Source organism: Diuraphis noxia, unplaced genomic scaffold (assembly GCF_037042655.1).
Source record: "Diuraphis noxia isolate RWA-SAM2 unplaced genomic scaffold, SU_Dnox_SAM2 contig0001, whole genome shotgun sequence".
Lineage (NCBI taxonomy): Eukaryota > Metazoa > Arthropoda > Insecta > Hemiptera > Aphididae > Diuraphis > Diuraphis noxia.
In genome coordinates, this window is record NW_028301711.1 from 80307544 (window position 1) to 80325212 (window position 17669).

At 27.7% G+C, this 17669-nt stretch overlaps 1 protein-coding gene across 1 annotated transcript; it reads left to right on the forward strand.

Annotated features, from left to right (window-relative positions):
* Positions 1-498: 498 nt before the first annotated feature.
* Positions 499-2146, forward strand: LOC107167056 (zinc finger MYM-type protein 1-like). The gene is made up of 3 exons (XM_089215160.1): positions 499-596; positions 703-1544; positions 1626-2146. Exons 1-3 carry the CDS (start codon positions 499-501, stop codon positions 2144-2146), a joined length of 1461 nt encoding a protein of 486 aa, XP_089071286.1.
* Positions 2147-17669: the final 15523 nt, after the last annotated feature.

Sequence of the window (17669 nt, forward strand, 5' to 3'; positions counted from 1 at the left end):
CATCGGCCTAGGTATAGGGTGCTCTTCATTTATTCGTCCAGGGATAGGCTGATCTTTATTTATTGATGCAGGTATAGGCTGATCTTCAACAGTCAATGGTCTTTCTGTAACTTCAGCAGAAGCAAAATCATGATCCAAAAAAATATTTGGATTAAAGGGTTCTATACCACAAGCACTGAAACCTTTTATGGCATTTCCTACAGTAGCAGTTCTATTATATGATTCACTAAATAGTTTTTCGATATCACGATCATTTATTGCACGTCCCGGGTTATTTACCATAAATGTATCACAAGCTTGACTATAATACGTCTTCAGAGGCCCGAAAACTGCAACGTCTAGTGGCTGTAACCTATGTGTGGTATGGGGAGGAAATCCAAGCATTGTTATATTATGTTCACGACAAAAATGAATGGCTTGTAGAGAAACATGTGAAACGTGGTTATCCAGAATTAATAATATAGGATTTTCAGGAGTTGCTTTTACATGTTTACAAAGATGCTCAAGGTAAAACAAAAAACTGTCAGAAGTCATCCAACCATTATCATAGCCACTGAACCAGGAGGTGCTCCTTCTATTAATTGTTTAATGCAAAAGTAATTTAAATAAAAATAATACGATTGACTGTGCACTGCAATTAGAAATTAATAATGAAAAGGAAAAATGGAAACATATTTTGAAAGTTGTGATTGACTGTGTTAGATTTTGTTGCGTAAACAATTTAGCTTTGAGAGGATCTAATTGTGATATAGGAAAACCTGGCTGTGGAATATTCTTAAATTTAATTGGTCTAATTAGCAATTATGATTCTGTTTTATCAAGTTACTTAAAACATAAGGGGCAAATCACATATTTATCAAATAAAATCCAAAATGAATTTATAAATTTACTCGGTTCAAAAGTACGAAATGAAATCATTCAGAGGATAAAAAATTCAAAATACTTTTCTATTATTTTTGATTCCACCCCGGATGTTTCTCGTGAAGATCAACTTTGTGAAATTATAAGATATGTTAGAGAAGTTAATAACGAGTTTGTCATTGAAGAAAGTTTCGTGGATTTTATTTATATCAATGAAAAGACTGGACTTGGAATAGCTTCTGATGTATTACAAAAGTTGGAGAAAGATGGACTTAGTTTTAAGAATTGTCGTGGACAGGGCTATGATAACGGCGCAAACATGGCGGGAAAATATCAAGGTGTACAAGCTCGATTAAAAGAGATTAATGAACATGCTCAGTTTGTCCCTTGTGCTGCACACAGCCTTAATTTAATCGGCGTACATGCTGATAGTGTATCAGTAAAAATGATTTCGTTTTTCGGTATTGTACAAAATATATTTAACTATTTTTCTGGATCAACAAGTCGCTGGGAATTACTAATGCGGTGTTTGAAAATAACATTAAAAACGCACAGTGACACATGCTGGGCATCTAAATATAATGCAGTTCATTCGTTGTATTGTCAATTTGGCGGTGTGATAAAAGCTTTACGTGACATATCCACCAATCCAATTTTTGGCGATGGGGTTGCTAATGCACAAAGTATATTGAAATATTTTGATTTGGAATTTGTTTATTTTTTTAGTCATGTGGGATAAAATATTGAATCAAATATTTCAATAGATCAGGCTTCAAAAATGATAAATTGTTTAAATGTTTCTCTCCAAGAAATGCGTGATAGTGGAAATGAACAAATTAAAACTGAAGCTATTAGTATTTGTGATAAAGTTGGAATAAAATCTGAATTAAAAATCAAAAGGACAATAAAAAGGAAAGTTATGAGTGGAGAAAATTCATCGGGTGAAGATATTTCTGCAGATCAATTTTTAACATTGGAATACTACAAAGTTCTTGATAATATGATGGCTCAAATGAAATGGAGGTTTGAACAATTATCAAATATTGCTGATGATTTTCAATTCCTTTCTGCTCATTCACTATCTGTTACACCAGTTGAAAAATTGAAAAAATATGCAGCTGATTTAGCTATCAAATACAACGAAGATATTGACCAGGAAATAATTAACGAAATCGATTTTTTTAAATATCAAGTAAAAGCAATTTTACCAGACTTAAACGCAACTGCTTTAAATATTTTAACGCAATTAAAAAATATGAACTTGATTCAACTTGTCCAAACTTAATGACTGCATATAGATTGTTTCTTACCATGCCTGTTACCGTCGCTTCCGGGGAACGCTCTTTTAGTAAAATGAAACTAACTCAGACGTATTGTCAACCATGTCGCAAAACAGATTAACCAATTCTGCAATATTATCAATTGAGCATGAAATAACAAAAAGCATTGATTTTGAAGACGTCATTGAAGATTTTGCTTCAATAAAGTCCAGAAAAATTAAGTTTTAACTATATGATACTTATATATGATACGCTCTTATGATACGTTTGTAAATATAACATGTATATATAATATGATTTGTGATTTTTATCATTTTTAATTATTTAATACGGTATAAATTAATAAATTATACCTAACTATTTTGTTTAATAATTACTATTACAATTAACTTTAGTTTTTTGTCAAATTTATGTTCACAATACGTTGTAAAAAAAAAATTAAATTAAATTAAATTAAATAGGAATGAAACGCATTATGATTAATGATAAATAAAATAGGGGGCAAATATTTTTAATTTTGCCCCGGGCGCCAAATCGTAACGGCACGGCTCTGAATGGTTCATTTAGGTATTTATCCATTTCAATAATTCCAGCTGCAGTTGAATTATTACCACCTATAACATTGACAACAGTTTCATCAAAATCTTCCCGGATTGCTGTACTTGAAGTTGAAAGTGGAACTGATGGAGATATAACATTTGGTTGTGGTATCATATTTTCTTCACCCCTATTAGATTGAACTTTACTTCTTAAATGTCTTATTGCTGTATTAAACTTTTCAGCATGTATAAATCCATGTTTTTTAAAACGCGGATCAAGAAGAGTACCTAGCCTGAGTGATTAACAGGGCATTTTTTAAGTATATTTTCTGTGTCCAAATGGACACCCAGTTAAAACTAGTTGGACACCCAGTAATGAAATAACTCACCCACTGGGTGTCCTGACCTGACGTCCTGTATCTAACGATATTAATTTTTTATTTCAGATTTAATTTTTTTTACCTATATTATTAGATAATAAAAAAAGTTTTCTTGCAAGGCAACACTAGGTCGTTATCAGACTTTTCGGAAGTGTCCGTTCCGATTTGAAGTGATTTCATCTGTTCTGTGATATTATTATCTATCTAATCTGTTTTACTTATCATTATTTATTATCACAATATAAAGTTTAAAATTTGAATTACGTACTGTAAAGAGCGAACACGTCGTAATTTTAATATTAAATATAATAAATATAACTAATAAAACTAATAAATATTGAAATTTAATGACGGAAAAAAGAAAAAAGAATATACTGTTTTATTTCAACAAAAAATCAAAACCAAGTGAAAATGAAAGTAGCAGTAATGAGATAAAATTCTCGCAAAGAAATTATAGAAGCAGGCTTAAAAATATTGGTTGAAAATATTTTCGGACATGATAAAGTTTTAGAGTTTGTTAATAATGTAACTGATTTTTGGCCAATGATAAGATATTCCAAATATTGATACTACCCATAAAGGAACTCAACATTCATTAAAATTAAGGACTATAGCTGCTAAAACTAGTGGCATATTACAAAAATTATTTGTTACTCTATTAATTGTTTGCCCACATTCAATGACGACAGAAAGAGTGATTTCACATTATAATCAAATAAAAACTACTCATAAAATTAGCTTATTAGAAGAAACCAACGGAGTTGGAACCACATTCTATGATCCTCGACCAGCTGTTATAGCATTTTTAAATACAAAAGAAATACGCTATCGATAACCTGATTTGTGCACGTATAAGAATCGTGACTTCATTAGCAAGTTTTTCAGAAAAAAAAACCATTTTAGCCATTAATGAAATACATGTATTTTTAAATATAATATTATAAAAGAACAAAGTTTGTATTAATTTTATAATTTGTTGTTTTTTTTTAATTAATAAAGGTTGGTTAATTTTTTTTAAGTGGACACCTAGTAATATATCACTAAAAAATGCCCTGGTGATTAATACATTTTCTTCAATTGTATGGAACCTAATCATTAACTTTTGATACAAAATTTTAACCATATTCTGAACATATTTGTGGTAATGTTATATAATTTTTAAAATTATTTAAATATTTTTGTAATGCTTTTACAAAAATAATTTCTTTAGAAATTTTTAAATACTTTTCAGCACTAATTTCTATTGTTACATCATAAAATATCTTTAATATCATTTTAGATTTTGCTATAACAATCCAATCTTGTTCTGAAAGAGAGTTTAAACCAGAAATGTTCAAAATGTTGATGTGGCGCATGTCACCACAATTGGTTCTTTTAATTCAAATATCCTATCTAACATGTCGTAAGTTGAGTTCCAATGGGTGGGACAATCTTGTTTCAATTTTAAGATGGATGATCTTGTTTGTCTTTCTAAGTCCTGCAATTTACTTAAACCGTGTGAACTCTTTTTAAAATATGTTACTATATCTTTGACATGACAGATGTCGCCATTCACATTTTTCAATTACAGCTTTCATGTTTGCCGCATTATCATTCACTACATGTTGATTTAATCCCCACACAGCCACAGTATTCTTAACCCAGGATCACTCGCGCGTTGTCTTTTACGCAATTACTCGCGTGTTAGATTTTTTCTAACAATCAATTAGTTTATTTAATTTCACCAAAACACAAATTCCTTTTTATATAATTTATATTTATAGCATTATATTGGTTTGGAGCAAAGGCTACATTGATTCTGTGTAAATTTATTTTTACGTATTGGACAGTATGTACATCGTGGCTTTCCTTGAGGACTGTTTTCCTTTGGTGGTGCTTGAAATCCTGTAATATTTTGTATTTTCTGTCGAATTGATAATCCAAGATTAGTTATTGTTGCACGTTTTAACAAATGGGGTTTTGTTAATATTTTGCATAAGTCTTTAAGAAATTTTCTTCTAGTAAATATATCATTCGTATTCGTTTTATAAATTATTTGTGAATTTATTGCTCCAATATTCAACAGACTAAAAAAAATTGTGAATGGCCAAAGGTTACTTATTCTTGTTACTGAATATTCACATTTTAGTCGATCTACTACATCAACTCCACCTTTGGTCAAATTGTAGAAAGTTATTACTTCTGGCTTTTTTAAATCACCCGAATCTGGGTCAATATAATCATCACGATGCATTGTTGATAACATTAATACATTTTTATTTTTTTTTAGGAATATACGAGCAAAGAAGACTGTTATTTGTATGTTGTCCATACGCAAACATTTTACTTTGTAATGGACGTGTTTTTATATTAGTAAAATCTGGTGGAATCTCTCTTTTGTTTTTTCGTAATGTTCCTACAATAGTAAGCCGGTGGTTTGCATATAATTCATTGGCGAGAGGTACTGATATAAAATAATTTTCCATTGCAATATTTCTCCCGGATTTATCGATTGGTTCTATTAGACGTTTCACTACACAAACTGCACTATTACCTTTTTGAAATGGACTGTGGGCTGTTTTCCAGCATATATTTCCATGTTGGAAGTATAAAATGTTCTAGCATCAACAAGAGCAAATATTTTGATGCCATATTTGGCGGGTTTGTTGGCTATATATTGCCTAAATTTTCACCTTCTGCGAAATGCTTCTAACATTTAATCGATAGTAGCGTATTCACTTATTGTGTAACTTTCTATGCATGATTTTTAAAACTGGTAAAAAATATATCTGATTGGCGCTAGATTGTCATGTCTTTTTTCGCTCTAATCTACTATTACGATCATCAAAACGAATTGCTTGTACGAAAGTATGAAAACGTCTTTTAGACATAGTTGCCGAGAAAAATTCTGGAGCTGTACCGTCGGTAGACCATAATTCATCGGTGTTCAAATGCTGAGTCATTTCGTACCACCTTTTCCAACATAACAAGGGGTATTCAGTAAATTATTTGAAGCCGGGATATGTGTATTATCAGAATCACTATTACCTGACTGTTCTGATTCTGTGTCATGATTTGAATGCTCAGATTCTGTATCCGTTTCTGAGTTAAGATCACTGATGTTTGTATCTTCATCTTCTTGAAACCATTCTATTACTTTATTTATAATTTTATCGTTGTTCATTATTACAGTAAACAATTACAAAGAATACAATATCATAAAATAACACTCGACACTAAAAATAATGATATTTGTTTGAAAATGTTAATTCGAATTTTACACACATACAAAAATCACCACGTAAACACTCGCGCGTTAGATTACTACCAACAATTTACTTACCGTCAACTTTAAACTGAAAATAATTGTCAAATAATGTTATCTTATCTTCCATTATGATATTATTAGTTCTATAGTGCTATAGATAAAGCATTGATGGAAGGAGAACTATTTATCATTTAATCAATTATTGTTGTTCTAAAAATAAGTTGAATGTTAGATTATTTCTAACAGTGCGAGTTATCGCGGGTTAATGAACAGATGATTATAGACGTCCATCCATCGGTTGTCAAATATATTGCTGATACATTCTCTAGTTGGCGCTTTACGTTTGCTGCTATCTCGTATTTATGGGACAATAAACTATTTGAAACGGTTTTTCTCGAAGGAATCATATAGTTAGGTTACAACATATTTATTAAAACTACAAACATTTTACAGCCTCAACCAGCAGACACAATTTTCGTTTTATGGAGATTTCACTGTATATGCCATAACAAAATTAAATGCCTTTTAACTACTAAGATAATTATGAAATGGCATACAAAAATCTATAGGTACTTATATACCCTTCTAATGTGTAATGGATTTAACAATAAACGTGTAGGTATATACATAAAAACATACGTACACATCTGATAACAGTTATAATAATAAAAATAAACTAAAAACGAATAATTATAAGTTCAAAAGTTTTTGGACCAGGACACCAGGTTGTACAATATTAAAAAAATACATAAATATGTTATAAAATAGTGAATTTCTAGATAGCCCTGGGAAAAATGCAATATTCTAGTCCAAAAGTATTAAGTATATAGTCTATAAGAGGGCATGTAAAATAGTATAAAAATTGGGAATCTTTGGCTTAAAAAATCTTCTTTTATATGCATTGCTTGGTAACTTGATCTTCCCATTTAACCATTCCCTATTTAACCCAGTGGTTTTCAACCTTTTTTGGATCGCGATCCCCATTTTTTATTTTTTTGTTATGCGACCCCTTCAATAAAATTTTGTTTTATTCATTAAAATTTTATTTAATTACTGATAATTACATGGTATACAATTTTGATTAATTTACTCTTAAAAATTTAATTAATTATAATTTATAATTCAAAATTATTTTAAAACGTATTGTTAAGCATGTAGAATAAATTAAAATATAAAAAAAAAATACATAAAAAAAATTGAAAAAATGTACAATTTAACTTGTGATTCACGTCTTAATGGGATACTTGAGCTTGAACTTGTGCACTGAACCAATAATAACAATCAACTTTAATAAATATATTTTATCAAACGTTAATAAATATATTCATTCCACGTAATAAAATATATTATTTGCATGACAAGATAAACATTATAATGATGAAAATTTTATAAAATTAATAATTCCAATTGTTTTCATTTTATGGGATTTTATAAATATTATAAATATGATTTATCAAAATGATAAAGTGAAATTATGAAATTTAACAAAATATATTATTGTGTTTACAAAAATATTGTCATATCAATTAACTACTTTGTTATGTTGATAAATTTATACTATAGGTTTAATAATACTGTTAGTTATTATTTTTATAAATACTCAACAAATTATAATAATAGATTTGATAAATAAATTATCATCATTAAAGTGGTTTTGTAATGGAATTTATCAATTTAACAATTTTTTTATCATCATAATAAATCGTTATATACAATAATATAGACCATAGTTTATTTACATACACAGGCGCGTGGAATTTCCAGATCTATAGTCCCCTCCCCCCATCCCGTTCGGTCGTATCAGTATATTATCATAATACAATAACATTATAACAATATAATGACATCACGTATCGGGGCATCACGTATTTATATAATTTTTATAGTGATTTTAATTCCGTCTTGAGTGTTGACGTGTTGTGGTTGTTGTGCTTTGCTCTGTTGCATTGTGCGTTAACCTGGTCACGTTCGTATATACTGTGTTTTGCTAAGTTGCCGCTGTAGAACAATTTAAAATTTGTTAAAAATACGAACCAGCGAATCGGTAAGTATAATTTATGTGTATCTATATAATATTGTACTTTAAATATTATTTGGAATTGTGACGATCGAACATTTTAAGTGTAAAACAGTTGTCTAAGAAAATGATTTGTTTTATTTGCCATAATTGTTTTGAAAATATCACATCACTAACTGTTCATTTTAAAATTTTTCATTCGTTAACACCTTTTAGTACTTATGTGTGTTGAGAAAACTCGTGCTCTCAAACCTTTTCTTCGCTTGCAAAGTTTAAAAGACATATTATTAATAAACACAGAAAATTCTCAAATTTTACTTCCCAATCAAACTGCTCTACCTTCCACAAGTACATGTAAATCTGATAAATCATTGAATTATTCTAAAGATAATAAATTTATTGAAGATAATCATTTAAAAAATACCAATTTAGTTGATACCCCTGTGGATATTAACTTTGATTTAAATAAATCCATTAATCATCTTTATAAATCAGCTATTGAATTTATCATGAACTTACACAGAAATAATAATTTTACATTCAAAGATATATTGACAATTCAAACTGGCATTAAAGATAAGTTATTAGAACCACTTTCTGTTATGCATAAAAAAATAGTTGAGGATGAAATTAAAGATCCCTTGGTAAATGGTAAGTTTAATCAATTTTCTTCTGTATTGGCTGACCCATTTAAGCATTGTAATAGTGAATATAACTTAATTAAGTGGCTAAAACAAAATTATTATTTTGAAAATGCAAAACAATTTACTATAAATAATCAAATTGATGTTATTCAGCATGACGGATATGCAATGTATGATGAATCATTAAATAAAAGGAGTTTTATTACCCCTTAGGTTCCAATTTCAAAAGTTTCTAGAGTTAGGTGATAATTTTAAAATAATGTATGATAAATTAATAAATTACAATCAAAATAACGATAACACAATATGTAATTTTATTCAGTGTGATGTTTGGAAACAAAAACTAAATTATTTTGAAGGAAAAATTGTGTTTTCATTTTTTCTTTACGCAGATGATATTGAAATTAATAACCCTTTAGGTTCTCATGCAAATTATCAGTCAATTACTGCTATCTATTATAATTTCCCTTTAAATGAAAATAATTATTCTTTATGTAATATATTTGTTGCATCTTTAGTTAAATCAGTGGATTTCAAAGAATTTGTAAATAACCTATGCTTAATAAACTTAATAAATGAAATTAATTTTCTTGAAACAGAAGGTATAATGATAACAACTCCATATGGTGATTTAAGAATATATTTTGTGTTAGGATTAGTGTTGGGTGACAATTTAGGAGTAAACACTCTTTTAGAATTCAGCAAGTCATTTTCTGCTAACTACATCTGTCGTTTCTGCAAGGCTCATAAGTCAATAACAAAACATATGTCTGTAGAAGATAATAGTTTGATTCGTACAGTTGAAAATTATTCAGTAGATGTTTTGAGTAATAACTTCAAGGAGACTGGGATATATCAAGAATCGATTCTTAATAGGATTAAAAGTTTTCATGTGACCGATAATTATTTATGTGTTGACATCATGCATGATTTGTTTGAGGGAATTTGTCATTATAATATGTGCCACATTATTAAATATTATACAGAGACATTACAATTATTTTCTTTGGAAACCCTAAACAATAGAAAGGCTACATTTAACTATGGGTTTTTAGAAGTAGGAAACTGTTCACCACCAATTTTAGATTCTTACATCAAACGCTTTCGTTTGAAAATGTCTGCAAAAGAAATGTGGACATTTGTACATTTTTTTTCGTTGATGGTAGGAGATTTAATACCTCATGATGATGAAGTTAGGAGGTTTTTTAAAATTTTTTTTCTCTGAAAATAGCATTGTTTCACTTCAACATTTAATTAAAGAACATAATGAAAATTATGTTCTTCTGTTTAACGATTCATTAAAACCTAAACACCATTTCCTTGTACACTACCCCTCAATTATAAGACAATCAGGTCCTCCACGTCATTTTTGGTGTTTTAGATTTGAGGCAAAACATAGAGAGTTAAAAACATATGCTCGTGTAACTTGTTCTCGAAAAAATATAACTCTTTCTATATCTAAAAAATGTCAGCTTAAATTTTCTAATTTTTTGATGCACCCTTTCAATTCAATCATAATTTGTGAAGATAAACATAAACAAATTCCTAATGAAGCTGTTTAATATGAAATTCATTCAAAAATATCTTTAAGGCCAATTGATTATTCTATGTATAATGAAGTTCAGTATAAAGGTACAACTTATAAAACAAAATTGTATTTAAGCAGATTTACAAATAATTCAATGTTCATTTTTGAAATCAGAGCAATTCTTATTATAAATAATAGCCAAATATTAATATTAGCAAAGCAATCTACCTTAAACAATTTTTCTCCACATTACCAGGCTTATGAAGTACCAGATGAATTGCAAATAATTGATGAATTTGCATTAATTAATATTAATGAATTTAGTGGACCCCCAATTAATATTATTAAAACATCTACATCAACGTTGTTTATTCGCTTAAAAGAATTTTTTTGATTTGTATGTGTACCTTGTATCAAAAAAAAAAAAAAAAATGTTAAATGCTTAAGAACCCTGACTACTGTACTTGTTATTTACTATTATAGTTATTATTAATATTATCTTGATACTGAATAATTTATTGTTCTCTTTTTGTAGTTTTTCTAAACAAAAATACATATTACACTCCATATATATTATACAGTATATATTAAACTCTATGATAGAATCTTTAAAAAACAATATTATATTATGGAGCTAAATGATGTTCCTGAAAATATTTTCAACGATTCAGTTGACGTCTTAACTCTGGCCAACCTTGAGAAGATAAATATATTTTATGAATCTATTGACAATGAATCACACATACGCATGGGGTAAGATGAACTATTATCAATAAATTATTTAGATTTTGCAATATGGTCAAACTGTTTAGTGTTTATCAATATATCAGTTATGTTTATCATTATCACAAAAAAAAAACCGATTATTACTTGAACAACTGCTCAAAATGAGGTAAGTTTTAATTTTTTACTTTTTGATGTAAAATTTAGATAGAATACAATTAGTTATACACATTAGACAAGTCATTTATATAGGAATTATTATTTTTTTACTATTAACACACTATATTAGCTATTATTTATTATATACTATGCACTTATAGCATAAATACTGATTTTTATACGATTTGTTCAACAATGAAAAGTATATTGGGGCAAGATGCCAAGATTGCGTATTCGATTTGGGGTAAAAGTGCGCATATTTGGGATGATGACCAGATGACACCAACATATTTATACACCTAGATAGTAGTTATCATAAAATGCATATTATATACAATTACAGCATCTAAATATTCTAAATAAGTACTTGTATATTTTTAGGAACTATGTTAGAAAAACTAACAGAAAAAATATAAGTGATGAACAATTTGAAACAGCAACAATTTTAGTTCAACAAGGCCGATCTGTTAGATCTATTGCAGATGAATTAGGGTTACCAGAATCTACATTAAGAAGATTGTTGAAAAATGGACTTACAACTACTCTAGGAAGGTATACTAATACTTTTAATTATCAGCATGAAAGTGATTTGGCCAACCACTGCCGTGAACTTGACAAACGATTTTATGGTTTGTCGTTTAAAAAATTGCAACAATTTGGTTTTCAATATGCAGAGTTAAATAACCTAACCTAACCATCGTTTCAACAAAGAAAAAAAAATTGCTGGCTATGATTGGGTGAGATCGTTCATAAATAGACATAGTTTATCTTTGCGCACGCCCCAAAAAACAAGCGTAGCACGTATAATGGACTTTAATAGAGTACAAATTAAAAGATTTTATGATAATTTACAAAATGTTTATAACAAATTAAATATTCCCCCTAGCAGAATATTTAATATGGACGAAACTGGTATTTCAACCGTTCCAAATAAAATTCCAAAAGTTATATCTATTAAAGGTAAAAAGATTGTTGGAAAATCAGTTGCTGCTGAAAGAGGTGAACTAGTAACAGCTGTGTGTTGCTTTAGTGCTAGTGGAGTTTATGTGCCACCTGCATTAATTTTTCCAAGGAAAAGGATGAAAATAGAATTTTTAAATGGAACCCCTCCAGAAACGCTGGGTATGTTATCTGATTCTGGATACATAAATTCAGATCTTTTTATTGAGTGGCTTGATCATTTCAAACAGCATACAAAACCTTCTCTAGACTCTCCAGTTCTTTTGATTTTGGATAACCATAGTTCTCATGTAAATTTAAAGACTGTTAGTTTCTGCAGGGATAACTTTATCCATTCACTTAGTATTCCACCCCATACAAGCCACCGTACACAACCTTTGGACAGATGCTTTTTCAAGTCTTTAAAATACCATTATTCGGTTTTCTATGATTTGTGGACTACAACACATCCAGGAAGGACAGTAGGTTTGTATCAAGTTGGTGAAATATTTGGTTCAGCATACTGTCAAAATTCTACAGTATTAAAAGCAATTAATGCTTTTGAAATGTGTGGTATTTGGCCACTTAATCCCTTTATATTCACAGATGACGATTTTTTGCCTTCTTCTGTAACCGACCAAAATATGTTAGAACCAAACATTAACAATGATAATGATAATATTTTGGATGGGTCAAACCTAATTTCTCAAAATATTGGTAATGATTATTTAAACATTTTAGATAAGCCAATAGAAATTGCACAAGATAATAATGGAAATTTAAATATTTTAAGTAATATTACTCAGAACCACCAATCAAATGAAAACCTAAACCAGCAGAAAGAAATAGCAGTTATAAACATTACTAGCACATCAAATCAAGTTAATGTATCGCCATCTGACATAATCCCATTGCCCAAAATGATTGAAAAAAGAATGTGTAGAAAAAATGGAAAAAGATCTGAAATTTTGTCTGGTACACCATATAAAGAAGCTTTAGAAAAAGCAGAAAATGAAAAAGAACAAAAAAAAAAAGAGAACTGGAACTGTATCTATACAATCTACTCCCACAGCAGAGGATAATTCAGAAGTGAAATGTCCTGCATGTCTTGAGACTTATGAAGACCCTCCTAGAGAAAATTGGATGAGTCCCAAATTGGATTAGGTGTCAGGTTTGTTTAAAGTGGTGGCACGAAGAGTGTGCCTATATTGAAGAAAATGGTAGCTTTATCTGTGATTTATGTACCTAAATAGTTCTTAAATTGTATATTTTGTATTTGATAATATTGTTCCTAAAGAAATGAAATGGACTGATAGATTACCTTAGAAATAAACATTTAATTTGTTAGTTATTTTTATATTATTACTTAATTTTAAAATATATGAACTGAAATGTTGATAATTTTTCTTTGGTTTGTTAAATTTTTTAAAGGTGGATTTTATTATTTTTAAGTTGTTAAAGTTATTTTTATGTTATTACTTAATTTTTTTTAATTTAGTTTTAAAATGTATGGACTGAAATATTGATCAATTTTCTTTGATTTGTTAAATTTGTTACAGGTGTATTTTATTATTTTTAATTTGTTTTATTATGATTGAACAAAATTTAAAATTGTTCAATAGTTTTAATTTGTTTTGTTATGTTTTAATTTGTAATACAAATATAACTATGAATATAACTAATGCCTTTTAATTTTCATATCATATTAATCGTAGATATTAAATTGTTATAATAGCTTATAATAATAACTATTAAATAACAACAAATTAAATATTTAAAATATAAAGAGTTTTGTTTGCGCTCTTTTACCCCACCATGCGCGCAATCTTGCCCCACCCTCGGGGTAAGATGATGCATATGACTTATGTTTAATTTTCAGTGTTTAAAACTAAACTATTAGAAATATTCAAACTGTGATTGAAAAAATGAAATTAATACTATATTAGCTATCCAAAAATAACTTTTTTTATATCAATAATATAATATTTTATTATTTAAACTCATTTTAAAAAAAAGTGCGTCATCTTACCCCCAGGCTACTCTAAGGAATTTAATAAGACATATTTTTGCTACTTACACAAAATTATGTAATTTTATAGGCCAATGATGATTCAGCTGATTGTAGTGTGCTATCAAATAAAGATACTTATGATACAAATGTGCAATCTATCAATGGATTATTACAAAATTGGAACTTGGAATGTATTCTTCAAGTATGCTTAGGCAAGTATTTAAAAATGATTACCTAAGTAGTGTAGTATTGATTCATAGTTTACTTTACTTTATAGTTACTTACCTAATAGAAAAGAGTACTGTCAAAGAAGCCAACTTGTGACAGTTTTGAAATTATATTATAAACAACATTAAGATTAATTAAGATTAAATAATCTAGATGCATTTTCAATGTAACATTTTTTTTAGTTAAAGTTTGGTTTATTAATTTCTATTGCATTTGAACCATTTAAATTATTCCTTCTATGTTTTTTTTTTATTTTTCTGCTTGCCCCATTATGTTGTACTGAATAATTATCTAATACTAGACAGTTTTCTGAGTTTGCAAATATATACTGGATAGTTACAATTGTAACTGAATAGCAGTGGCGGCTACATTAAATTTACCATGTGTATCCAAATTACTAAAATCTGTGGACACCCACCCACCCACCCACCTTTCATTACACACATACATATTAATGTATTATACATTTATACACCTAGATTTGTTTAGGTAAAATGTTTTCCCCAAAATCATGTGTATCCGTCGATATACTTGAGATATAGGATAATAGCTGCCACTGTTGAATAGTATAAGTTAACATGTATTTTAACATATTTTTTATGTTGCCGATGAATGTATTGATGTTGAAGCCCTAAAGTATATTAAACCTATGTAGGCACATAGATAAACTTTTGTCAGATCAACCAGTTGGAATATTGATCAAATTTGAAAATCATGTACAAACATGGCAAAGATTATTAAATAACAAACCATTAAGTGAAATGGACTGTACTTTATTTTCTGGTGTTCAGAATCCACAAACATCATTACAAAAAAATTATGTGGAACGGACAGTACTTTAATTTCTGGTGTTCAAGTGCATACCATTTTAGCCAATTCTACTAGAGGAAAATTATTAGTTGATTATTACAACATTCACAAGGAATTAAATGATACCATTATAGGAAACTCGGTTGATCTCATAATCCATGATATTATTTCAAAAAATATACCCATGTCAATAAGCCTAGCTGAAAGTGTTGCCGAACAGATTGCTATTATGTTTCCTTCAGACATTAAGGTAAGTGTAAAAATATAACATAATTAACACAATTATTAATATATATATATTTTTAAATAAATAAATTATTGTTTGATATTAAGATATTTACTTTGTGCGTCATGGGAATAATAATGCACCACGAGGAAAATTGTATGCTAAATTTTATAATTGTATGCGTGCACTTAAGACCAGTGGGCTAAAAACCAATCCCATTAAAACTAATAATTCTGCACATAACGACACATTTACGAAAAGAAATGATTCATTTGGTAAATAAACATACATTAAACTAGGTATTTGAAAAATAATAGGAGTCTAACAATAAAATATATGATACAACTTATATAAGAATAAATATGTTGGTAATTTAATATTTATTTTTTTGTATTTATTTGTTTAATAGTAGCAGAAACTGATATTGGTTATTTGTTGGACATCATAAAATATGATAATGAAATTTCATTTCCAAATCTACTTTTATACTGGTCTGCCACTGTTCAGTACAGGCTTAATAAAATAAAAGAAGCAAATTCAACTGTTGAAATATTAGAGGAATGGAAAAATTATTCTATGCCATTAGGGTATAAACTTGTAAGTTAAATATATTTATTAAATATGTTAAAAATTTAAATATTAATTGTATATTATGAATTAGGTTGATATTGATTTCAATGGATTGTATCAGTCATCTACCATTCCAGATTTATGTGAAGAGTTCACAAAATCATATAATAATATTCTATTAATAGTAGAACAATATATAAAAGACAAAGATGGTAAATTGTTACTTCTAGAACTCAAAACAACTAATGATCTTACACAAAGTAATCAATCTATTTTATTATATACCATTCTAAAAATTAACTTAAACTGTGAACTATTCCTGAAACTATCAACCTAAGATGATAACGGAAAGAACAATGTAACTAAATATTCCATCAAGGATTCACAGAAGAGTTTCATTACTTTTCATAGTTCAATAAGTGAATCTGAAAATTATTTAGAATATTTAAAAAAACAAAAAAATACCAATCCAGCTTTTATCATTGTAATTGGTACACCACTAAAACCTAATCAAATTTTAATCTACTTTGATTCAATAAAATACAAAGTTTTTAGTATTACCCGTGCAATAGATATATGTTTTAAATTTTTAAATTTGTTTATTTTACAATATCCTCTGCAATCATGTGCAGTTTGGATGTTCATACAAAAATTTTTTATAATATATCTACTAAATATGATACGCCACATCAATTAGTAACTCAAGTGTTACACAGTTTAAAGAAAAAAAATAGTAAATTCATTCATGAAATCTTTAATATTAAGATATTTTATTGACAGTTAAAAACTAATTTTGTTCATTCTATTTATGTAATCTAAATACGTATAAATAAATAAGTATAATATTATTTTTTTGCATTAAATTTTTCTTATTACATTTAAATTTCTTATATTTAAATCTAATTTAACTATTTTAATGGATTTATCCAACTTCTAAAATTTGTTATTATGTATAGGTACTCTGTTCTCAAATATAAAAAAAATTAATCTATACTTTAAAGTTTTATTTGTATTATATAGGTTTCATTTTATCTAAACTAATTTGATTTTTTTATCTGAAGTATTATTTTATTTTTTTTAATTTAAATCTATAAAATTTTAAAATATGTGTATCTAGTTTTATTCATTCAATGTATGCACTATGCATTTAAGTTCTAAAGTATTATATCATTTTGTTGATAGTTCTTTTTATAAAATTATATTAATTTAAAAATTGCAATGTTTTTATTCAAATTCAAAAATATTATTATGTCATTTTGTTTACTATTTTTTATTATAAAAAAGTTTGATTAAAGTATTATGTTGTTCTGATATATTTATTATTTTGATTAAAATGTATACAATGTTGGAATATATTATGTAAGAATCTATAATTTTATTAAACATTTAAAACTAATTTTCTTCATTAAATGTATGTATATGTTTTTTAAGTTCTAAAAATACTATATTATTTTGTTTTATACTTGTTATTATCTATATTTTGAAAGTGACATAATAAAAAAATGTA